The sequence below is a fragment of the Ochotona curzoniae genome, unplaced genomic scaffold (genome assembly GCF_017591425.1).
Source record: "Ochotona curzoniae isolate NIBS_2020 unplaced genomic scaffold, NIBS_Ocur_1.0 contig_3498, whole genome shotgun sequence".
Lineage (NCBI taxonomy): Eukaryota > Metazoa > Chordata > Mammalia > Lagomorpha > Ochotonidae > Ochotona > Ochotona curzoniae.
Window position 1 is genome coordinate 12004162 of NW_024465885.1, and position 26696 is coordinate 12030857.

General features: G+C 40.9%; 1 protein-coding gene across 4 annotated transcripts in view; it reads left to right on the top strand.

Moving 5' to 3' along the window:
* Nucleotides 1-26696, top strand: part of SENP7 (SUMO specific peptidase 7) — a 153039-nt gene that overhangs the window by 68439 nt on the left and 57904 nt on the right. For all 4 annotated transcript variants that reach the window (XM_040980558.1, XM_040980557.1, XM_040980560.1 and 1 more), the window contains 3 exons: nt 2027-2221; nt 13873-13991; nt 25994-26178. In XM_040980558.1, the coding sequence (XP_040836492.1) occupies nt 2027-2221; nt 13873-13991; nt 25994-26178 (499 nt within the window). The remainder of the gene's footprint in view (nt 1-2026; nt 2222-13872; nt 13992-25993; nt 26179-26696) is intronic.

Here is a 26696-nt window from a genome sequence, read left to right on the forward strand (position 1 = left end):
AGTCACATGTTGGTTATTGTCATGGCCCAGCTTAGTGTTATCTCTCTCCTGTTTTGACACTTAACTGGTGGGTACTCTGACCTAGCCCTGCCAGGTAGGCTACCAACTCTAACTTTAGTGTGTGCCAGTGGGTGGTGGCAGTGGTGGTTGATGCTAGCTACCCCCAGCTCACTTCTCCCACTTGGGCTGGTGCATCAGTATGACCCAGAAAGGTCCTCCAGCTTCCCTTCTCTAAACTGCTTAGCTCAAGCTCCCTCACCTACTTGTAAATACAGTGGCCTTGTCAGTATAAGTCCCTCAGAAGTCATTCCTCACCTGCAACATACTCCCTCAGGAATCCATTTTTTTTTTTGTTTCCAAAGTTTATTAAAAATCAAAGAATAGAAAAACTTTACATAAAAATATGTCAATTTTAGCTTCCACATTGCTGTCCACACACAAACAAAATTGAAACATGATATTTTTTTGTTGAACCTGTAGCGTGTGACCACAGTGGCAGCCAGGCCAATTCATCTGGTTCGCCATGACGGACACAAACATGGAAGTGGCTCTATGAATGGAGCTTTAAAATGTGCAACCCATGGGACACTCGCTGCCGTCGCCGCAGTGGCGTCCTTAATGTGCGTTACAGTCAATATTGCTAACATGGGGAGATTAGTACAGGCCTACGGGTCAGTTTGTATAAATACTCCTTATCGATAGGTTCACAATTTAAATATTTTTAAATATTCTGGATAACTCTTGATCCCTCTGCCGACGGCCTCCAGGGCGCCTGCAGCAGCAGTGGGCGGCTCCTGGAGAAGGCACAGCAGACACCGCAGAATCCCCTCTCCCACACATCCCATGCCCCACTCCCTGATCAATCCACAGTCCCCATGCCCATGAGCACACAGATTCCCTTGACCAGTCTACTGGCAGCATGGCATGCTAGCTGGAGCTCTGTCTTCCCATCTGGGATCACATTGCCAGTCCTCTGGCATGTTTGCTGGCCTGGGATGCTAACCCTCTGCCTAGCTAGGTTAATGCATTCCCAAGCCCAGTCCAGCAGCACACCATGCCAGCAAGGCAGCATGCCAGCCTGGGGTCCTAGCACTACCTCCCTCTTCTGTTTGCTTTGGACCCAAAATGTACTTGAGTTCTGAGGCTCACTCTGCTCCACTAGCCCCCAGCTTGAGTCCACATGTCCCCTGAGGCTGTGTAGGTGTAGCTGCTGCAGTGGAAGCAAGGCATCAAAATTTTATTAAGGTCTGAAAAGTTATACTGTCTGTGCCATAGTGGAAAGAATATAGCCCTGTTTAATAGTGAAAATAAAGTACTACTACAAATATAACAAAATATAGTAAGGTTTATGTTTTTACTTCAAAGTGTTTGGGCCCTTTCTGTCTCTATTGCTTCTCACAAAGTGTCTGTCCTGATTGTGGCACATTAAATGTTCAAGGGAACACCTAACAGAATGTTAGTAAAACTTTATAGTAACAAGAACTAAAAGAAAATTATTACTTGGATCAGGTCAATTAATTCAGGGCCATCATTTGTGTGTATTCTGTTTCACCTATAAGATCTGTCATCACTATACATGGAATCTGAGTGATGTTCCTTTGCTTGGTTTTAGTACTAGTGTTTTGCCAGTTACAAAGAGGTAATTACTTAAGGACATTTATGTTAAAGAGAACCAGACTTCTTTAATTGGTTTGTGTTGATCTGTTTTAAAATAACTTCTAGTAAAAGAAATTATTTCCAAAAGAAAATTTGGTTGGAATTCTAAGCACCCCAAGCATCCATTGACATAATTAAAGACATTATTATTGTAGGATGATCTATCCTGTAACTTATAAAAGTACTTCTAGAAAGAAAGAAAATTGTGTTTATCCAATATTTAAATGTTAGTGTGTTGATTTCTATGGTGGTGTAGTTCTAAGAATTTACTTGTGCTAGTGTAACTGTGATTGAAAATTCAACTTCTCTTAGAATAAAGCTCTTGCTGAAAGCTTCTGTGTAATACACTATTTGTTGTTCTGTGTGACAGGATACCCAGAATTATGTTGACAAATGTGCTGACAACGGAGTTAGGAAGAAAATACATAAAGATCCCACCTGTAACTGAGGCCAGTTGGTGTGATGCAGACAACTTTCAAACGCAGCAGCTTTCTTCATCATCTGATGACAACATACGCTGTTTTCAAAATCTAAATCCTTCCAAGAACTCTTATTTATCTGAAAGGTATGTTTAGTGATTACTTCACTCATGAAACCTTTCTCATTCTTTCTCTGCAGGTATGTTATTGCTAAGCATGAGGTAAATGTGTTCTGATGGATGGTGTGACATTTTCCCTCTGTTGATTGCAATGACCAGAGAAAAGTCTATGGCTGATCATCAGTTTCAGAAGTATTGGTCACCACACTTGAATTTTTAAAAAAGCTGATACAGATACTTAGTGGAAATTTCAATTATTAGTATGATATAGTTGAACTCCATTCTCCTGATAAGTCTATTTCTTCCTGATTCTTCATCCTGTCCATCCATTTGTTGTCTGTGCATCCATTTATCGACATATTTATTTTTCCAATCTTGTTTAACATTTAAAGTTCCTTTAATTTAAAAACTTTTTATTACTATAAAGAACAAATTTTAGGTATTTCATAGGTAAAATTCTAATAAGATAATCATATATTCCTCCCATCCTATCTCCTTCCCTTAATGTCCCTTTTTACTAAAAGTTTTTTGTAGCTATTGTAGGTTAACTTGGACTTATAAGTTCTTTCTGAGTCATAGAATTGTTTGTGTATACAAAGGCTATCTATTTTTGTGTGTTGATTTTAAATTCTGCAATTTTATCAAGCTGTTTTGTGAGATTTAATAATCTTCTAAGTGGAATCTTTTATTTTTCCTGTATATAAGACCATGGAATCTACAAACAGGGCTAATTTGATTTTCTACTTTTCAGTTTGTATTAGTTTTGTTTTCTTTCTTAATGACTCTGGCTAAAACTTCCAGAACTGTAATGAAAAGTGATGGTGAAAGTGTCCTTGCCTGCTCTGGATCTTACTGGATATACTTTTTACTTTTCCCCACTGGCTGTAATGAGCACTGTGGATTTGTCATGTATTGTTTTGATTGTATTGTGGAATGTTTCTTTTCTTTATGATTTATCTTTATTTGAAAGGAAAGATCTATGTATTATTTTTATTGGAAAGTCAGATTTACTGAGAGAAGAAGAGAAAGAAAAATCTTCCATCTACTGGTTCACTCCTAAATTGGCTGCAATTGCCCGTGCAGGGATCTGGGAACCCTGGCCTGGCAGCTGTGCCTGACATCTTACTGCCCTGAGCATGAGGCCCGGCTGTACTGCTCTCCAGCCAGCCTCATCCTGGATGTCTGGGACAGCCAGTGCAGGCTCAGGTCCAGGGGCCCCTGTGCACATGCGAGACCCAGGTGGAGCTCCTGGCTTTGACTTGCCCAGGCCCATGGCTGCAGGCATCCTGCTCCTTTCTCAGGCCACAAGCAGGGAGCTGAATGGGAAGTGGAGAGGCCTGGACAGAAACCAGTTTCTGTATGGGTGCCCATGTTGAAGCGGCAGCTCTGTCTGCCTCAATGTGAGCTTCAAACCCTTAGCCTCTGAAACCACTCAGAGTGATTGCTGAAAGACTTGGTCACACCTTATCACATGTCTGTCACACAGTCAGAGTTCTCTCAGTCAGTGGGTGCAGATCTTCCACAGATATAGGGGGCGGAAGATCCACTCTCGTCCCTTCAAGCCTTTCCCATCTGTAAGTGTTATGGCATTCCTGTGCCAGGTGCCTAACCAATAAAGGTTGGTTGGTACTGGGACAGGTTGAGTGTGGCCATCTTAATAGAGTGAGTAGGGAAAATACTTCATGGACCTAAGTAGGTATCCTGCCACCTTTCAACTCTACAGGTCACACTCAAAGTCAGTGGAGACCGTAGATTTATCGTGCTGATAAAATCCCCCAGTTGTGCACAGGCTGTAGAAGCCTTTACTCATCTTACTGAGTTGGTGTTTTTTCCCTGCTGATTTCTGGGTACTTTGTTCCAAAAAGTTGGCATGCCCTTCAATCACCAGCTGCAGGAATAGTTGGTAGGCCTACTGCTATATGATTGAACTGTCTGCCCCCTATTCTACAATGTCTTTCTTCTTTTTTGTAGAGCACACACCCACAGAACAGTCTTCCATTTGTTTGTTTACTCCCCAAATGGCCTGCACGTCCAGGCTAGCTTGGGCCAGAACCAAGGATCAGGAATTCTGGCTCGGCCTCCCACTTGGGTGGCAGATGCTCTTGCTCATGAACTATAGTGTCCAACTTCCTGGGTACATTAGTAGGAAGTTGCAATCAAAGTGGAGCAACTCAGTCTTTAACTGATAGAACTATATAGGGTGCTGGTGTCACTGTAAGTCTTGATATTACTGTTTTTGTTCTGTTACTGTGAAGGATGCATTTAGCATGCTAATTCTTGGAAGAAAGATTGTGAATTAAAGAATGAAGATTAAGACTGTGGAAACAGGTTTCTTCTGAAACTTGATGCTTCTGCGCTTGATGTGTTTGGAAATATGTCAGATGAAGGACTAAAAGCCTTACTTCAGCCATTGGCTATTTGGAATGATTTTTAATCAGTATAATAAACAACTTGAGTAGAATTAATGCAGGAAAAAACCCATCAATGGTGAACAAAAACTTTAAATTAGGATGCTCTCCCGTATTTGTTTGTTCTACATGAGAAGTTTTGTTATCTTAACATGGAGATACTTAATTATTCAACTTTAGATTACTGCTGTAGCTCTTTTTAACTAACGCTTATTGACTCTTTAGGGCCACACTGTGAAATATGTTGTGCTTGTATCAACTGTTTTCTACAGCTTGAATTGCACCTAGGGAGTTTGATTATCTTCTCAACATCTTAGTTTACTTGTAAGCTGGGATAATAATATTATGGATAAATAAATAAGGAAATATCTTTAAGAAACTTAAAAAGAATTTCAGTGTTTACTACTTCCTCTTTGGAATTGTCGCTAGATATTTTAAGATTTTATTTTTATTTGAAAGACAGATTAAAGAAAGAGAGAGAGGAATTTTCCATACTTTGGTTCACTTTCTCATGGCTGCAGCAGCTGAAACTGAACTAATCTGAAGTCAGGATCCAGGTTTTACTTCTGGGTCTCTCACATGGGTGCAGTGGCCCAAGGACTTGAGCTATGCTCTGCTAATTTCTCAGGCCATAATCAAGGAGCGGAATCAGAAGTGCAGCAGCCAGGACATGAGCTGGATGCTAGCACCACAGGTCGAGGCTTAGCCTACTATGCCTTGGTACTGGCACTGTTGCTAGATTGTTTATTTATGTATTTATTTATTTTTAAGTTATTTATTTATTGGAAAGGCAGTTATACAGAGAGGAGGAGAGACAGAGAGGAAGATCTTCCGTCTGCGGTTCACTCCTCAAGTAACCGCAACGGCTGGAGCTGCGCCGATCCAAAGCCAAGAGCTTGCTCGGGGTCTCCCACACAGGTGCAAGTTCCCAAGATTTTGGGCTGTCTTCGACTGCTTTCCCAGACCACAGGCAGGGAACTGGATGGGAAGCGGGGCCACCAAGATTAGAATCAGTTCCCATATGGGATCCCAGAGCATTCAAGGGGAGGACTTTAGCTGCTACGCTATCGTGCCAGGTCCTGTTGCTAGATTTTTATTTGCCAAATTTTCCTTAACTCACTTTTAAAAATAATCTAATTGTTTTAAAATTTGTAAATAACAGAAAATATTTTTCCTATTTAATTTCTCAGGGATACTGTTAGTATTTTTAGGTAAAATATGTATGAAACATAAACTATGATCTCTATATTAATAAAAATTCTGAAAAGTGCAATACTAGGAAGATTAATTCATATTGATATGGAAATTATGAAATTAAAAGAGTGAAGCTCATTTTGGATAATTACTACACTGTTATGTCATTATAAAGTAAGCATTTATTATGTAAATATGTTCATAAATATATACATATACCACCTAAAAATCATTAACAGTATTATTGAGAAATGAAATTAACACAAAATATATTCTCCACTATGTAATCATTTTAAAACTCTTAGGCAGACTTCAACCTGGTACTTCTACTCAGCAAAGCAGCTGATCTCATTTATCTGAATCAGTTCCGACTACCCTCATAGAACACCTTGCAGACCTGTGTAACTGTAAAGTTGCACAGAGGTACCAGTGGAACAGAAATCATACACTGTGGCCAGGCCTGATCTGGAAAGGTTTCAGTGTTCTTTCAGCAGCTCAATCTGATTAGAGACCTTAACCTACGATCTTACTAGATAGCAGAGCCTAGCTAACTGCCCTATCCAAACTCAGAACAAAGGGGGCAGTCACACCTCTCTTAAGTTTCTTATATGAGTTTTTTCTTTCTTTTTCTATGCAGTTACATCTTGTTTAGCAGTAACAGTCATAAATTGATAAAAGTTTTTTTAGAGGAGAATATTAAGCCACAGTTTAAACTTTGCAGTATATAGTGATTAAGCATGGTTTTACAGAACTTTGCATTTTAACAATTGAAGAATAGAAAAGTTTTAGGCAGGTGAGCAGGGAAATTCCCAACAACCCAGTGAGTGAGGAAGAATTTAACTCTAAATCCTACCTAGTAAAGACTAGGAGAAGCAAATAGGGAGCCTGACCAGTAAGTACAGGCTGAGCGATTATAGGCTAGTTGACCTTTTCTCCGGCTGTTCCAGACTTTCTGTATCAGTGTCTCTATCTATGTGAAAAGCCTGATGGGAATCTTGATCAGTAAGGTACAAGCTGCGTGATTATCAACTAGCTGACCTTTATTAGTCTCTGTCTGAACTAATTTTGGGGCTCACAAGCAACACTGATGGTCGGCGTTAAGAGAGGGCTGGGAGCCAAGGCTGAAACTAGATAAGGACCAGAGAAAGCTCCTCTCCTGAGTCCAGAAGGAAATTTATAGTCCTTTTATCTCTGAGTGCCACCTGGGGCTCCTAGCTGTAGATCTGATTTCATCAGACCCTATGAGAGTTTTTTTTTTTTAATTTGTCTTTGCTTAACTTGCATTGGTCATTTATTTCTTACCGATTTATAAAAACTTTTATTAATGTGTATTTAAAGCACTTGATATATTATAATACATAAAACTTATTAATGTACATTATAAAATCTTGTCAATATTATAATGCAAAATAGTATTACAAGTTTGCTGTTTACACAGTTTTCTAAGATTACTTTTCTGTTTCAAATTCTGATTGTTGTGTGTCTTCTGTAGCAGTCTAGTAAAAATTTTATTGGAAAGTCCTGCATAGGTAGACTAATCAGAGTGTTTTGGAAATTTTCAGTTTTATTTCCTATTGAGACATTTATAAATGGTTTTTAAATGGTTACTCTAAAAATGTCAGATTCATTTAGTAATAACATGCAATGGCCTTTAACTAGAAAATGCTTGACAGTTTTTTTTCTTTTCCAAAAGTGACATGTGTATTATTGCAACCTGCTACTAGGTATAGATTGTTAGTTTTTTTTTTTTCTGGAGAGGATCAGATTACCATCTTCATTTGCAAAAATACAACATATGCTTCTGATCGATAGAGGGAGCTCAAAGCTTTCAAGTAATAGTAGAGAAGGTTTCATATTTAATTCTGTATATATTTAGCTCTGTAGTTTTCTGTTTTCATGTCAATTGATTTTCATTTCTCTTGAAAAATGGCAACAATCTACATATAACTACTTTTTAGTAGTTATACATTTTAAATAATACATACATACATTTATTTAATACATACATTTTAATTTAATACATACATTTTAAAGTGTAAGTACTTTTGAAAGACAAGGGAGTGGGGCAAAGAGGAAAGGGGGAGAGAAAGACACCCAGTGCTCACAATAGCTATGGCTGGCTCAGGCTGAAGCCAGAAGTCTGAAACTCCATCTGCTTTCTCTTCATGGGTGGCAGGAACTGAGGTGCTTGAGCCATCACCTGCTGCTTCTCTGAATGTACACTAGCATGAAGTTGCACCAGAAGTGATGTACCTGGGACCAGAGCTAAGCACTTCCATATGCAGTGTGTGCATCCTAACTTTGCATCTCCCACTCATGTTGGGTACCTCAGTGGAGTTACAGATTCCTGCCATCTGAGGAGTGAACTAGTAGATAAAAGAGTTCTCTCCCTTTCTTTGACCTCTTTAAATCTTTAAAACCAAAAAGACTATTCTTGCTTTAGTGTATCCTTTTGAACTTTTGTCAAAAATTGATTGGCAGGATGTGTATGTGGTTTAATTTGTGTTCTCTATTCTGTTCCACTAATGTACGTGTTGTTGTTTTATGCCAGTATTCTGCTGTTTTAATCATTACAGCTTTGTAGCTTGCTTTGAAATTAGGTGTTCTGATGTCTCTAGCTTGATCCCCCTCTGCATCATGATTCTGTGGGCTCTTCTGGGTCAATTTGTGGTTCCAGGTGAAGTTTTGATTTTTTTTCCTAATTCTATGAAGAATGTTATTAGTGTTACAATAGTTTATATGAATCTACAGTTTGCTTTAGGTAGCATGGGTATTTTCTCAATGTTTCAGTTGATAAGCAAGGAATTTCTTTCCTTTTTGTGTCCTTGATGATATCTTTCATTAGCATTTTATAATTTTCATTTAGAGATCTTTCACTTCTCTAGATTCATTTATTTCTACATATTTACTTCATTTTAACTGTTGTAAATAGGATTTCTTCTTTGATTATCCTTTCAGTAAGATCATTATTGGCAAAGAAAAAATACCACTCTTTTCTTTATGCTCGTTTTGTATCCTGCAGTTTTATTGAATTTTTCAGTCCTAACAACATTTTGGTAAAAAGTTTAAGTTTTTTTTTAAGATTTATTTTATTTTTATTGGAAAGTCAGATATAAAGAGAGGATGAGAGGCAAAGAGGAAGATTTTCTGTCTGATGATTTACTCCCCAAGTGGCCACAATGGCTGGAGCTGAACCAATCCAAAGCTAGCAGCAAGAAGCCTCTTCCAGGTCACCCACGTGGGTGCAGCATTCCTAGGCTTTGGGCTGTCCTCTACTGCTTTTCCAGGTCACAAACAGGAAGCTGGATGGGATGTAGGGCTGTTGGGATTAGAACCAATGCTCATATGGGATCCTGGCACATGCAAGGTGAGGTCTTTAGCCACTAGGTTACCCCCCTGGATCCAAGAGTTTAGGTTTTCATGCACGACAACATCTCATTGGTAAACAGGGATATTTTGACCTTTCAAATTTCTGTGCTTGTCATTCCCCTTCTTTGCTTGCTTTTGTTAGTAATTCCAGTAATGTACTGAGTAAGTGTGGTGAAAATTCAGTATAATGTTGGTTGTAGTTTTCTCATAGACAGTCCTTAAAATTTTGGACTGTTTTCATTTATCTCTAGTTTGTTGAGAGTGCTTTTTAAATAATGACGTCATCTTCAAACTTAACCAGTGTTTTCCTGTGTCTGTTGGAATTTAATGGTGTTTTTCTTCATTCTGCTCATGTAATTTGTTATAATCATTGATTTGTGAATATTGAACTCCAATTGCTCCCCGGGGCAAATCTTACTTGATCATGGTTTTTGTAGTTTTTGATAAAATGCTTTTTTATTTTATTTCTTTTTTAAAAAAGATTTATTTATTTATGTTGTAAAGGCAGATTTACAAAGAGAAGGAAAGACAGAGACAAAGATCTTCATCTGGTGATGCACTCCCCATGTGTTGTCGATGCTCAGAGCTGAGTCCATCCGAAGCAAGGAGACAGGAGCTTTTTCCTGGTATCCCACATGGGTGCAGGGTTTCAAGTTTTTGGGCCATCTTCGACTGCTTTCCCAGGCTACAAGAAGGGAGCTGGAAGGGAAGCTGAACAGCCTGAATATGGACAGGGGCCCGATGGGATCCTGGCACATGCAAGATGAGGATTTAGCCATTAGGGTACCATGTTAGATTCTGTTTGCTAATATTTTATTGAGAATTTTTGTATCTATGATTATCAGGCATATTGTTCTGTAATTTTTTGGTATGTTGTGCCTTAATTTTGATCACAGAGAAATGCTGTCCTGATAAAAGAACTTTGTCCAATTGCATCCTTTTCAATATTTTAGAATCATTTGAAAGAGACTGTAATTCCTCTTTTAGTATTTTGTGGAATTTAGTACCATTAGGCTCAGGAATTTTCTTTGATGAAATACTTATTTCATTGTATTATTCCTATAGTTCTTTTTTTCTATATTTCTTCTTCAATCTTTAAGTTTTATGTGCCTGTGGCACTGGCATCCCCTAGGGGCACTAGTTCAAGTTCTCACTGTTTCCCTTTTGATCCAGTTTTCTGCTGGTTTGTCTGAGAAAGTAATGTATCTTGGTTCCCTGCATCATGTGACAGATCTGGAAGAAGGTCCTGGCTCTTGGCTGCTGTCTTTTGACTGGCACAGCTCCATCTGTTGCAGTTATTTGTGGAATGAACCAATGGATGGGAGATAACTTTTTGCCTGTCTTTCCCTTTAAATGCGCCTTTCAAGTAAATTCTTAAAAGGTCAATTTATTTAACGTGGAGATTTATGAGAGAAGGAAAGACAGAGAGAAGCTCTTGAAGTTCCCTTTCAAATGGCCATAACTGCTGATAAAACTTTGAATTCATGTCTGTTATTTTTAAGTATGCATCTTATATATGCTTCCCTTATAAAACAGCTTTAAAGACAGTTTGCCTTGTTGATAAAATATGTGTTGTGGCCCTACTACTCAGCAAGAAATTGAGGGTCCTTTAAATTTCCAGAAACCATATTTCTAAAAATATTTCTTTAAATTTCTAGAAACCCTATCTGTTTTAAAAAACATTTAAAAATTAAAAACATTTAAAAACATTTTAAAAATGATTTTTAAAAGTTTGTCATTTATAAAAGTTTACTATATTTTTGGCTTATCCTCATAATATTTTTCTTAGTAAGTAATTTGCTTTATTTTTAGGAAATCATTCTTCTGAAGTTAATAAATAGTTTATTTAAAATGTTGCTGGTTTGGTTAAAGAAAGATGTTACAACTTAGTTTTTATCCAGAAGAAGTTTATTTTAACTAACAGTGTTGAATGTAGTTCTAAATTCTTTCCATTGCCACTGTTGTTATCCTGATGTAATCTAATTAAAGATCTTTTAGTTTCTCCAAGTTTTAAGGATTTCCACCATCTAGCATGTATCAATTTTATTATTTTATTGGTCAACTTTTAAAAAAATTCATATTTTTTTTTCTTGGAAAGGTAGATTTACAGAGAGAAGCAGACAGATCTTCTGTCTACTAGTTTACTCCCCAAGTGGCCAAAATGGCTGGAGCTTCTTCTGGGCCTCCCATGTGGGTGCATGGTACTAAGGCTTTGGTCTGTCCTCCTCTATGTTTCCAGGCCACAAGCAGGTAGCTGGATGGGAAATGGAGCAGGCAGGACATGAACTGGCACTCGTATGGCGCGTGCATGGTGAGCATTTAGCCACTGGGTCATAGCGCTTGGCCCAGTTGACTTCTTTATGCACTGATTTTGTAGTATTGTAGTGCCAGTAAAAGTTTGTCTCTTGTCAATGGTTCTGAATTAAAATAATGAGGACAGATTTGAGGATGAAGCAAAGAGACAATTTAATATACCACCAGATGAGGAGGGTAACACACTGGGGTTTCAAGAACTACTGTCTTGCTTAGTGAAGGTGGTCTTGGATTTTTAACGAGTGCAAAAGGGAAATTGTACTTCTAAGGACATGACTTAATGAAATTCACTACTTAGATAGCCAGGTGGTGAAGTTAGTTGAGGGTCTGGTAACAGGATCTTTTATTAATATTAGAGATCTTCCATCTAATGGTTCACTCCACAAATTCCCATAATGAATAGAGCTAAGGTTATCTGAATATACGAGCCAGGAGCTTCTTCTAGGTGTTCCATTTTGATTTAGGGGAATTAGAGCAGCCAGGAGTCAAACCAGTGCTCATATTTGATGCTAGTATTGCAGGTGCAGGATTGGCCTGATAACCCACTGTGCTGGCCCTAGAGCGTGTCAGTTTCTATTTAAAAAAAAATGTAATGTTTTGAGTGAGATTATATTGTGTTTGGCTTAATTGTCCATGTACTTTCAGTTCTATTGCCTTTTAAAAGTGAATGATTAATTATATTGAACTTTGATTTCTTTTTAAAAATTTTGTTTATTTAAAAGGTGAGTTGCAGAAAGAGAGAAACAGGAAGGTAGGGAGAGAAAGGAGATCCTTCATCAACTGGTTCATTCCTCAAATGATTGCAACAGTCAAATGTGGGCCAAAGTAGAGCCAGGAGCCTAGAACTCCATCCTGGACTCCTTTGTGACATTCACATGGGATGCCAGTGTCATAGGCTGTGGCTTAGCACATTGTAAAATAACATCATTCTCAGGAACTGGGTGATGGCTCAACTGGCTAATCCTCTGCCTGGGATCCCATATGGGTGCATCAGAGGATGGCCCAAAACCTTGGGATTCTGTACCCACTTAGGAGAACAGAAAAAACTCCTCGTCCCTGGCTTTGGATTGGCTCAGCTCTGGCAACTGTGGCCATCTGGAGAGTGAACCAGTGAATGGAAGATCTTTCTGTTTCTCTTTCTGTGTTTATATTTGCCTTTCAAATAAAAATAAATCTTTGGCTAAGTATTGATTTATAAACATTCTGTATTGTATTACCTTTATTCTGTAACCATAGAAGTCATAGAGTAGATTAGAGGTGAAAAAAATTTTTCTTTTCACTGTGTATTGTGTTAGAAAATCAAGCACTATTACATAGTTTTTTTGTTGTTTGTTTGTTTCAAGGGAAGTATCTCATATGGAAAGGTGGCATAGCACGTGGAGGATTAGCTTGATAGGCTGGCATGTTGGCCCCATATTTCTGAATTTTTAAAATGAACAATGATGTTGTGCTTATTGTTCCAAAGTTTTTTCTCTCAATCTTTTATTTTAAATCTTTAATTAGCACTTTAGATATTATCACTGTTATAGGTAAAATTTGTAATCACAATCCAAGCTTCAATTTGTGCTTATCTTTTGTTACTTGGGTTAAGCTTTAAATATAGTAACAATCAACTTTTGCTTATAATTGTTTGCACATAGGTTTGAGTATCAGTATGCTTGTATACTTGTCATTTTAAATTTCTTTGACTAATTTAATACTTGTGTAAAATTAGGCACTTGCTCATTTGGTTTGTTCACCTGAAAGGTAAATGGGAAATTAAAAGAGCATAGATGGGGGCCTGGTATGATAGATTAGCTGCTAAAATCCTCACCTTGAATGCTCTGGGATCCCATATGGGCACCAGTTCTAATTCCGGCGGCACCACTTCCTATCTACTCCCTGCTTGTGGCCTGGGAAAGCAGTTGAGGACAGCCCAAAGCCTTGGGACTCTGCACCTGTGTGGGAGACCTGGAAGAAGTTCCTGGTTCCTAGCTTCAGATCAGCGCAGCTCTGGTTATTGTGACCACTTGGGGAGTGAATCAATGAATGGAAGATCTACCTCTTTGCCTCTCTCCTTTCTCTATAAATATGACTTTACAATAAAATTAAATGAATCTTAAAAAAAAAGCAGCATAGGTGGATCCAATATGAATGCTTGTTCTAATCCTGGTGGCCCCACATCCCATCCAGCTCCCTGACTTTCCAATAAAAATTCAAAATAAAAATAAAAAAAAGCTTAGACAAGAAGTTATTGATCTCTTGAGTTCAGTATTTTTTTTTCTGTGCATATTGTGTGGTTTGTAATGTTGGATTGTATTTGTTTCCTTGGATTTTTATTTTGAATGTATGCCTTGGCTTCAAAATTCACTTATGCTTTATTAGAATTGAGTATAATTCAATTCTGTTTTGCAGGGGTTTGGAACCATGTAAGACAGTAGATAAAATTTCTGTAAAACAGTCTGTGCACACTAAAGAAGAGTGGAGAGATGAAGATGGCATTTCTCTAGTAATGTCTGATACTCAGCTTAAAGGTTTGTGAACCTTAGAAAGTTGTTGGAATTTGAATTTTTGCTTTTGGAGCTTGTAGTAGTTTTTAAGGGATAATTCTTCCACCTTTCCTTGTTAGGACACTACTAAGTGATGAGATTATCAACACTAAGAAAATTATTGAACACAAAGAAAATTGCTAAACTTGTGGAAGGTTGTTTATATTCTAAATATTCTGAATGTACCCTTATGTATAGTTTTCCCTTCTGTATATACATCTCTTGAATTTTTTTTTTTTGCTAATAGCAAAAGTTAGTTTTGAGTGTCACTTTTTGGATTTGGGGAGGGAGGCTGGAGATAAAGTTATAAGGCAAAAAGTTCAATTTCACTATTTAGAGTGTTTTATGAATATTGATAATATTGCTGATTAAATTTTAATGTAAGCTTCCTATTATTTACTCTCCTACCATAAACTACATTCTGTATTCATTAGGATTTCTCTCAACTCTAGGAGGATACCATAACAAGCCACTATTAGCAAATATGAAGGTAAATACATTCCAGACTTTTGAAAATTCATGTCAGGCCTCTTTACATGAAGGGTTGATGGTCTGATAACTTCTCTTCTTTTTGTTTTCCAAGATTTGAAAATATTTTACTAAAATCTGTATTAGAATTTTTTTTGCTACATTAGTAATTTGTGAAACTAACATCTTTAGGAGTCTTGCATTATTTAAAAATTCTTTTAACAATAGTTATACATGTCTTCGAGCTATAGTGTGACATTTTAATACATGTGTACAATGTGTCTTGATCAAACCATCGGGATCATTTTTCCTTCTTTGACATAATTTTATGCTTGAAGGAACTTGGAGTTCCTTCTATTTTATTATAAAATATGTACTGGATTATTGGGAATAGTGATACTAGAGGCCGGGAGGGGTAAAAATAACAGGTAAAAGGTATCAAATTTGAGTTAGGTTGATGCAATAAGAATATGGTGACTGTAGTTCCTTGAATTATTGACAGCTTTAATTGAATTGATATATTTCATTTCTGAGTGATCTTCTAAGTTATTCACAAGCAACAAAGATCCATTAATAGCACAATGTAAAAATGTTTCTACATCATTAATAACACAATTATTTAAATGGCTTGGTAGTCTTTTTATTAGAAAAGAAAAATTTAAAACAGGAGGTAGAAGGGGGAAATCCCTAAATCTAGGGAAGTATAGCATAAAAAATAAAAAATAAGGATTAAAAAAAGGAAAAATACTAACTTTCATTTGCATGAAACCAGCTAAAACTTACAAGGGAGGTCTTTGGAAAAGCACCTAGAGTTTGTACAGATAAGCTCTCAGTTAGTCACTGTCATCACAGAATGAAAGAATTTTTCTTTTAGGATTGATTTTTATTTGAAAGGCAGAGTTACAGAAATAGAGAGGATCTTCCATGTGCTGGTTCACTCCCCAAGTGACTGCAATAGCTAGAGCTGAGGTGATCTGATCTGAAGACAAAGAGCCAGGAGTCTCTTTCAGGTCTCCAACGTGGGTAAGGGGTTGCTTTCCCAGGCTAAAAGCAGGAAGCTGAATGGGAAGTGGAGTAGCCCAACAAGTGCTGGTCCCCTTTTGGATCTGGTGTCACAAGGTAGAGGATTAGTACGCTGCTCCACTGTGCTGGCTCCAAGAATTTATTTTAATAGTGGTACTTTTCCTGAAATCATAAACTTTCAAATAAAAATTCAATTATTTGTATCACCAGGCTGAGTTCAGATACTATCAAGAAAATCTTGAGCGCTCTCATGTTTTCTAGGTTGAGTAGGTTGTTAATAAAAAAAGACTTCACATTTATGCTCTTATGTATAGTTTTCCCTTAATATTTATGGAAGCTTAGTTCCAGAATACCAGTAAATTCCAAATCCAATGATACTCTTAATAAATTAATATAGTATTTTAACATCTATTATGTACATTTCCTGAAATGCTTTAAATAATCCTTAGATTATTTATAATACCTTATACAATGTGAACGCTATATAAATAGCTATTGTATTATTTATGAAAATAGTTGTTACATTATACTGTTTAGAGAATAATGACAAGGAAAAAGTCTTTGTTCACTACTCTTTCAACCATCATAGCTCTTAGTTACATTTTCAACCTGTGGTTGGTTTAATCTATGGATGTGGCACTCACACATATGAAGGGAGTAATTGTTTTGTCTAGATGTCACAGTGGAATGTTAGACATTTGTCAGGGAAAACTGTATGATAAAAGTTTTTTTTTTTAAGATTTATTTTTATTTTATTTTATTTATTTATTTATTTTAAAGATTTATTTTTATTATTTTTTTTATTGGAAAGGCAGATATACAGAGAGGAGGAGAGACAGAGAGGAAGATCTTCCATCCGATGATTCACTCCCCAAGTGAGCGCAACGGCCGATGCTATGCCGATCCGAAGTCAGGAGCCTCTTCCGGGTCTCCCACGCGGGTGCAGGGTCCCAAAGCTTTGGGCCGTCCTCTGCTGCTTTCCCGGGCCACAGGCAGGGAGCTGGAAGGGAAGCGGGGCTGCCTGGATTAGAACCAGCGCCCATATGGGATCCCGGGCGTGCAAGGCGAGGACTTAACCACTTGCGCCACCACGCCGGGCCCAAGATTTATTTTTATTATTTTTTTATTGGAAAGGCGGATATACAGAGAGGAGGAGAGACAGAGAGGAAGATCTTCCCTCTGATGATTCACTCCCCAAGTGAGTGCAACGGCCGATACTATGCCGGTCCGAAGCCAGGAGCCTCTTCTGGGTCTCCCACGCAGGTGCAGGGTCACAAAGCTTTGGGCCGTCCTCGACTGCTTTTCCGGGCCACAGGCAGGGAGCTGAAAGGGAAACGGGGCTGCTGGGATAGAACCGGTGCCCATATGGGATCCCGGGCGTTCAAGGCGAGGACCTTAACCACTGCACCATCGCGCCAGGCCCTGATAAAAGTTTTTTAGTATCCTGGAAGGTACTCCTGGTAGAAAAAGCATATTTAAGAAACATTTATTGAACCTTTATTTTTGAACTTAATGTTGGTTCTCTGATATATAGATAATTGTCTAATACTGATTGCTTAACATAAATTCATACGTAAATGAGAATTCTGAATTAAATCTCAGGTGTACCATTTGTTTTTTTTTTTTTTCAAGAAATATCAATTTATTTGAAAGTCAGAGTTAGAGAGATCTTGCATCTGCTAGTTCACTTTTCAGGTGGCCACATGATTCAGCTCTCAGCCAGATTGAAGTCCAGAATGAGGAGCTTCATCTGGTGTATCATGTGGGTGGCAGCGGCCAAACACTTGGGCTGTGTTCATTGCTTTACCTGGGCCATTAATAGGTAGCTGAATTGAAAGTGGAACAACTGAACTTGGACCTGTACCTCTGTGGGATGCCAATGTCACAAGCGTTTGTTTATTACCTATTCCACAAGGCCACCCTAACTGTACCTTTCTTTCTTTCTCTCTCTTTTTTTGTTCCTTTTTAAAAAACTTTTTTTGATGATGTTTACATAGTTGATCAGTGTGGGAAGGATAGAGGATTAGATGAAAGTTGGTGAGACCATTTTTGTCAAATTTTCTTTTACTTTTTCCTGTGTCTGGGGAGGGGAGAAAGAGAAGGGGAGAAGCTGTACCTATCTTGGCAACTGCCTCAGTACATGGGATGGGGAATGACCACCTAATATCATATAAGGGTTGCCAATATGGAGCATCCCCGAGGGTTTTGCTCAGGTGGTTTCCATAGTTCTGAAATTATGTCGATGTCACCGACTGAAGGATGATAAAATCCTTCCAAATTCCGTTGGCTGATGTAGTCCACCTTAAAGTCTCCATTCCCCTAGATATTTGCTGTCACTGCTTGTCTGGGAGAGTTCTCCATTTGTTCTGCTCTCTTTCCTCTGCTGTGGTACAACATGTCCTGTGTAGGCTCCAATGGATTGCTGTATCCTCCATGTGCATCTGGGCATGCCAACCACTGCACCATCTTAGCCATTAGGAGAGGCCAGGTTCTGACACATGCACTCCACGGTCAGACCACAGATCCTGCAATTCTCCCCATGGTTGGAGCTCTGAGTCCAGTGGTTCAGTTGGGGGAATCCCCAAAGAAACTTCATCTGAGGTTGAGTCTTGTGTGTGCTTGGCAGGACGAGGTCTGGCTCTGTCCATCACCCACATCAGCCTACGCATACACTGGAAGTTTCATTTGCTGGGTCAGTTCTGTCTCCGGCCCCGTCTCTTACATCAGCCAATGGATGCTGTGGCTCAGCCCAACCCAGCCAAACACACTCAGCTCTCACATACACCAGTGGGAACTGCAGCCTAGTCAGAGCAACTCAGATAAGTTCCACCAGGACTTCCCCAGCCCTGGCTCCTGTGCTTGCCAGTCTGTACAGCAGACTGATCCGGTCTATCCATATCCCATTAAGCTCTCATGCACATCAGTGGATGTTGGAGCCTAGTTCAACTCAACTGACCCCACTATCCAGCGCAGACTCATGCCGGCACACAGCTTATCTAGCTGGACCCTCTTCTAGCACTGGTTCTCATGCTCTGCAGTGGGAGTTGCAGCCCATCAGCCCACTCTGATTCCTGGATTTTGCACTCTTCAGGTGTTTATACAGTTGGGCTTGACAGAATTTGCCTGCATTCCCAGCTGTGGTAAAGCCAAACCAGATTGCACTTAACTCTGCCCAGCATGCACCAGTGGATATAGATGGTTAGTTATGCCTTGCCCTTCCCCTAACACAGTTCATAGTTCAACAATTGCTATAGCACTGCCAGGCCTGGTTAGCCAAGTGGGAACAGTGGCCAGAGGGGAGCATGCATTGCTCTCCTACCATGCTTTCACCTCTCCCCTTGGATCTCACGTATACTGATGGGTGCTGTGGTCTAGTCTGACATAGCCTAACTCACTGTCCTCAGTTCCAATTCATGCTGGTGGATGCTACAGAGTATAACCCAGCCCAGCCAGCAACTAGTCCTGGCCCTAATGTGAACTGGCTGGTGTTTTGGCCTGACGCGGACTGTACTGCATCCCATCTTGGTTCTCAGATCTGCCAGTGTGTGTTATGAACTAGCTTGGCCTGACCAGCCCCTAGACCTGGCCCACACTTATGCCAACTAGTACTTTAACCTGATGTTGGCCAGGCTGCTCTTTGCCTTGGTTCTTGGTGTTCGCTTGCAGGGACTCGATCCTGACAAACAAGTTTCCCATTCTACTCTAGCAGATCTCCTCACAGTGGCAGTTCTTCCCAAACTGATAGTTTTTTTGGCTTAGACTGACTTAGTCCACCTTCTGTCTGGTATGAACAGTGGTATTACCCATCTGGCTCACAGCCATTCTGGTTCTTGCTGTTGTGTGCTACAGCCCAGCCACACCTGGTTTATGTCCACATACAGCTCTCATATAGTTCAGCGGATGCTGAGACCTAGTCCAGCCCATCCGATACCCATCTTGGCTTTCTCGAGCACCAGTGGGCACTAGAGATTAGCCTGGCATACTCCAGGCCCAGTCCACACCTATGCCAAGGGATACTGCAGCCATGTCCAGCCCATTGTGCCACGCCCAGTCAGATTCTCATGTTCACCAGTAGGAAGCACAGTGCAGTTGGCATCCCCTTAGCTCCACAACCAGGCATGTTCTCAAACACATGTCTTGCATGTGTAGTGGCTGCTCTGACACAGCTAGGCATAACTTATTGCCTAACTTGATCTTTGCCATTGGATGCTGCAGCCTTGCCTGTTATGCCGTCCCCAGTCTCAGCTCTCACTGGTGGTTTTGTAGCCTAGCCCTGCCCATTATGCTCCCATCCCTGGCTTATATAAACTGTATTGTGTGATAGCCTAACCCAGCATGACCCGCACTCCTGTGCGGCTCCTGCACATGTGAGTGTACTAAGGTTTGGCCTGGACCTGTCTGGTCTACCTCCCTCCAGAATCAACCCACAAACTTGCTGCCAGGTGGAGCTACCTTGACCAGCCTGATCAGCACCTAGACCTGAATTATGTGTTCCCCAACAGGAGCTGTGTCCCAGCAGGGGAGTTCCTAAGTTTCCCCACCATGCCCACTCTCAGACCCAGATCTCACAGTGGGTACTAGGCCCTTATGGGGCATAGTCTTGCCCTTGCATCCCAACCTGTTTGAGATGGTGGATGTTGTGGCCCTGCCCTCCACACATTGTTCTTGGGTGTGTCTGTGGGTGTTGTAGCTGGATCAGCTTAGCTTGCAAGTTTACCTTGCAGGTTTCTTGGAAGGAGATGCAACTGAAAAATGGGGAGGTGGGCGATAGTGCTTTCTTAGACAACTGATAAAGTTTATTTCCAGGGTTGCAGTTTATATACATTCATCAAAGCAACACTTCATCATAGTTCAGCTCAGACATCAGTTACAATTATCACGTTTGATTTACAACTCGTGTCACATGTGTGTAAGCAGGGAGTTCCAGGAGAGCTACCAAGGCACCAGGATCAAAGCACCATTGGTATGAGATATTGATAAGGAACACTACTTTCATCTAGGATAATTGGCTAACTAAGCACAGGTGTTCGCCATATATCAGGGAAGCATGAAAACACATCAAAGGACTCACTGGGGGCAAGAGTGCACCCTGGGTGAGAGGCCCTCTGACTCCTCTGGAGCCCTTTTTCAATACGTCCCATAGAACTCTGCTGCCTCAGCTACACCATTGGGTGTATTCTGACATTGGCCTGTACCCAATTCCAGTACCCATGAGGGTTCTATCGGGGGTCCTCCCGTCCCGCGGAAGAAATCACCCGACACTTGAGAGAGTCTCCAAGGCGCTTTTATTCTGCTCCTCCGTCCCGTCGTGACCGTTGTTCGTTGTCCCTTATCACCGTTATATCCGTTACGCTCCAGCCCCTCCCCCGCCAAGCCCCCCGCTTAACTGTCAAACTTGACCAATCAACTTAAAGAGAACCAAGGCACACCAATCAGGGCAAAGGGCCAATCACAGGGCAGGAAATGGTCAGTGCCCCCAACAGCTCCCCCTTCTTGTTTTATTAAGCAAGGGACCGTGCCTGTCTTAGGTGTTCCGAGTTTGGGCTCCCTTTACCTGTCATGGGCTAACCACATGGCTAGGAATGTGGCGCCTGTCTTAGGTTGGTGAAGCCGTATCGGATACTTACCCGTCTCTGGCTACCGGTCCAGCATGCCTAGCCAGACTTCTGGGGATTCTCTGTTGTGAAGGGCAAGCACAGCTTGCATTAGCAGCTGCTGTTACTGCTGCTGACGCTGTGCTCAAGGATGAAGCATCCACAGACCCCAAAGAATGATATAAGGCCCATGGCTACTATACCAGCCCATTGGTGTGCAAAGGAAAGATCCTTTAGTATGCAATTTGTCCATTGCTTTACTATGGCAATCTCTACTTTTGTCGTATGGACCAGCTTCCACTAGGGGATAGCGTAGCGGATAATTCTCTGGACAAATTCAGTGCTCGGGAACCATTGGTGACAATAGAGGGAGTGACACACATTCCAGGTAGACTAAGCACACAGGAGGTCCCCATATGATGGAAATAAGTTGTGGAATGCGTACCAGCACCACAGTGCCAGAGCCATTCCAACACTGGTTAAGGGCTCACTTAACTACAGAGCAATTAACAATAAACATAAATGGAGTTTGTATACATACATAAATAGCATTATAGATAACATAACAACTGCAATTAACTTTAACATTTTCTTCCCATATTCTAGAACTACTACTACTATAATTACAATTTCTTATCACTACCTTATCAATAAATGCAAAAGCTGATATATCTGAACACCCACCCCTATTAGTGCAAAGTACCCAGACATTCCAAGACTGAGCAGAAACAGATTGAACAGGGTTACCATATATATAGTTATACCCCACAAAGGCACAATTTGAACAGGTAGGAAATAAATTGGTCACAGCAAGATCAGGTGCTACTCTTCTAGGAGTCACAGTACTTTGACAGCAGTCCATTCTGGGGGCCATTTCCAAGGCCCTAGACAGCGAGTCAATATTTGCTGCACACCTTTTATGGTGCAGTTTTAGCTGGAGATTCTGGTTGTCTCCTCTCGGTATCTGAATGAACATCAGGCTGGTCAGCATCCACCACGTCCACAGGTTCATCTTGCTCCGGCTTTCTTATCACTCGCGTCAAACGTTCTGGCACCCACACCGGTCCATCAGAATCCTGCGGAAAAACACAAACCGCTCCTCGCGTCCGTCGTAAGACAGGATGCGGGCCCATCCATTGTTTTGTTAAAACATCCTTCCACATCACCCAATCTTTGCAGGGGCCTGCGCCAACAGTGTGGCGTTCGGCAGCAGAATGGCCATCCAAATCCAGAATCAAAAAGTTAAAAATATAAGTAACTAAAGCCAATTGATGTTTAGGACTTTTGGGATATAGGGTGGCTCCTACTCCCCCTTTTTGTTTTATTAATAATGCTTTGAGAGTTGCATGGGCACGCTCTACCACAGCCTGGCCTGTGGGATTATATGGGATGCCAGTAGAGTGTTTAATTGCAAATTCAGAACAAAATTTATCAAATGCTTTGGCTGCATAGGCAGGTCCATTATCAGTCTTATAACACTGGGGGACTCCCCAGGCTGCAAAAGCCTGAAGGCAGTGAGATATAACATCTTGAACCTTTTCCCCTGTATGAGCTGAGGCATAAAGAACCCCAGAGCAGGTATCAATAGAGACATGAACAAAAGAAACTGGGAACATGGGTAATATCCATCTGCCATATATGATTAGGCATAAGACCACGGGGATTAACCCCAAAGCAAGGCTGGGATAAAAATGGGACACAATTTTGGCATTGTCAAATAATACATAAATATGGTTGGATCCAATTAGTATACTCCAGTACCTGTTGGAAATCATTAAGCGTCTTTAAACCATCCATTCTGATTTTTTTTTTTTTTTTTTTTTTTTGCGTTTCCATAAGACTTTCTCACCTTCCTGTATACTCCTCTGAATTTATCAGTGCCATCTGTCAGGCAAAACTTAATCAATGTCCAGAACCTGACCGTTCCTGGAGGGAGGGGCTCCTGCTGTTCTGCCCTAGCTAAGTCTCTGCCTAAGTGTTCCCATTGTGGCAGGATCAAAAGATCCTCCTCCAGAAACCACGGTGCGATCCTCTGCACCGTTTGCAAAAACAACAGCACCATCAGCAGTTTGTACAATAAAGGCTGCATGCGCGCTGAAGAAGTTAAATTGCCCATATTTCTAACACCGCTGATCGTCGCTAACCTGCAAACTTGGATGATTGTCAAATGGCGAAATTGATCGTTAACTGCGAACTTGAATGGGCGCTAGATCGCAATCCTGAATGGCGGTAAACTGCGACCCTGAATGGCGGCAAACCGCGATTGATCGTGAATGGGCAGTAAACGCAATCGTAAATGGGTGTTAAATACGATCGTGAGTGGCAGTAAACCGCGATCGTGAGTGGCGGTAAACCACGATAGTGAATGGCGGCAAACCGCGGTCCTGAATGGCGGTAAACCGCGATCCTGAATGGCGGCAAACCGCGATCCTGAATGGTGGCAAACCCAGCTTTAATGGTCGCGACCCGCGAACTTGACTAACTTGACTCGTCGCTACCCGCGAACTTGACTAACTCCACTCGTCGCTACCCTGCGAACTTGGCTCGTCGCTAATCCGCGAACTTGACGTGCACGTCCCCGCTGCTATCAGCGGCTCCCTGAGGTAACCTGAAACCTCAGCTTAAATGGGCCCCCCGCTGCTGCGGCTTCCTGAGCAAAAAGCTCAGTTGTAACTAATTCCCCGCTCTAAGCGGCTCCCTGAGCGATCTGCTCAGCTTACCTTCCTGGTGTTCACCAGCTGACTTCTATCGATTCACAGCGCCAGTTATCTTCTATCCGAGTCACAGCACCAGGTATATTCTATCTGAGTCACGGTACCAAATATCGGGGGTCCTCCCGTCCCGCGGAAGAAATCACCCGACACTTGAGAGAGTCTCCAAGGCGCTTTTATTCTGCTCCTCCGTCCCGTCGTGACCGTTGTTCGTTGTCCCTTATCACCGTTATATCCGTTACGCTCCAGCCCCTCCCCCGCCAAGCCCCCCGCTTAACTGTCAAACTTGACCAATCAACTTAAAGAGAACCAAGGCACACCAATCAGGGCAAAGGGCCAATCACAGGGCAGGAAATGGTCAGTGCCCCCAACAGGTTCCATGGTCATGCCTGGCTTAGTCTGTCACCCACACCAGCTCTTAAGCAAACCAGTGGAAATTGCAGTTCTACATGGGTGGGCTCATGTAGCCCCCACATAATCTGCCCCCAGTGCTGGTTCTCTCGCATGATTTTTAGTATCATGGCCAGCCTAACATTATCCATGCTCTGTTTCGACTGTCACTGGTAGGTACTGAGATCTAGTCCTGCCAGGTAGGCCCACAATCCTAGCTTTATTGTACAATAGTGAGTGGGTGTCAGTGGTAGTTGATGTTAACTAGCCGTGCTCAGGTGTTCCACATGGGCCGGTGCATTGGTCTGACCCATAAAGGTTCTTTAGCTTCTTCCCTTCAAGCCTCTGGTCTCAGTCCTCCTGCCTAGCTGCAAGTACAGTGGCCTTGTTGATGGAAGTCCCTCAGAAATCATTCTTCACCTGGATGTGAGTCCTCCGGTCCCGCACACCATGCTTGTACCATCCTCTGGGCCCTCTGCAAGCAAACATATCAAAGTTCCCTTGAGCATGCTGTTGGGAAGCCGAACTTGGGCTGCTCCCTGTGCCCTCTGTGGCTCAGGGGCCTGTCTTCTACCATGCATGCAAGCCAAATGACCTAGGCTGGGCAGCCAAAGCTGCTTCCCATCCCCTCCAGGACTCAGATTCTTCCTTTCTTTTTGTACCATATTAAGTTTACCTGTATAATATGCAGGGAGCTTCTCTGCATCTCCCACATGCATGCAGAGTCTCAAGGCTTTTTGCTGTGCTTGACTGCTTCTCCAGGCCACTAGCAGGGAACTGTATGGGAAGTGAGCAGCTGGGACACATACCTGTGCCCATACGGGATCCCAGTGCATGCAGGGTAAAGGCTTTAGTCACTAGGCTACCATGCCATCCCCTAAGTAGCATCTTAACCCTTAAACTCATTTTTAATCATTATTTCTACTGTACTATTTGTGTTTAGAGACTGTATTTGGCTATTTTTTGGCAGGTTATTCTTATTTGTTTGAAAGACAGAATGAGAGTGAGAGAAAAAGACAGAAGGAATGAATCATTTGTAACTACTGGTTCATGCCCCAAATGACCATAATTGCCTGGCTGGGCCTTTCTGGGGCTTGGCCCCTGGAATTCCCACGTGGTTGACAAGAGGCCCAAGTACTTTGGCTATTATCTACTGCTTTCTTGGGCACATTTTCAGGGAGCTGAATTGGAAGACAACTGGGCAGAAATTGAATTAGTGCTCACATGTGGGATGCTGTTGTATCAGGTGATGGCTGAACTCAAATTGACAGTGGTATAAATGATTTTATTTTGTGTCATGGCAAACTACCAGAGACTGCTTTTGACTACTGTTAAAGAAGGAGCACTCAACTCTCTTCTCTTCATAATTATAGTGTCTTTCCATCTTTAGTGTGTGTATACATGAGAGAGAGAGAGAAAGAAGCATTTTAAGAAATAACTGGCTTATAAAATCAAAACAGATCATCAAGACTTTTGAGATGTGAATTTTTCGGATTTTATGAATCTTTCTGTTTGTTTTGGCTTAGAGTCAAATCCATTCATGGCAACTTGGCTTGAAAATAATTCTCTCTATGAATTTCCATCATATATATTGTATCATGAACATTTGCTTGTGTTATATATGCACTAATGCAGGATATTTCTGTATGTTTATCCAGTGTCAGCATGAAAATTTAATAGCAGACTTCTATTTTAATGATCTTTGGATGTATAATAGCAATTTTGACAATGTTTCTTTGTGTATATCTAAAAGGGAGTCTTCCTGTACTTTTGGCCATATTTATACCTCTTGTTTTTTAAGACTTTAACAGTGCCTGTAGAGGCTGTGATTGTCTTGAAGAGGGAAGCAAAAACAAGGATGTTATATATTCTGATTCAAAAATGGAACCCACTGTGATTTCCAGGAAGAGAAAGAAAAGACTTAGAAGTCATCTTTCTGATTCTCAAAATTCTTCTACTTCTTCAGCTAAGTCAGCAGAGCACTCAGTAAGTACAAGTATTTAGTTGCCATAGGAAATAATATTGTGCTATGATAAGAATGTGTTGACTCTGGACAGATAGTATTCTCTTATCTTTTAGTTTTTATTAGATATCTTTATTGTTTTTCTCTTAGCTTTGCACTTAAAACCTGCCTGAATCTAGTTTCTCTCTAGATAACAAATTTCAAATGTCATGAGTAAAAGTTGTCCCTTCTTTGATAGTAATCTTTCCTGAATAGTTTGATGTACTTATTTTAGAATTTTCTTTTTCCCCATTGACCAAATACTATTTATGCAGTTCAGCTTCTGGTTTTTGTTTGTTTTTTTTCTTTTTGGACAGACACATAGAGAGAGACAGTGAGATTGATCTTCCATCTATTGGTTCACTCCCTAATGGACACAGTGGCTACAGCTGGGTTGGTCTAAAGCCAGGAGCCTGGAGCTTCTTCTGGGTCTCCCATATGAATGTGGGGACCCAAGGACTCATTCATCTTCTGCTGTGTTTTTCAGGCACATTATTAGGGA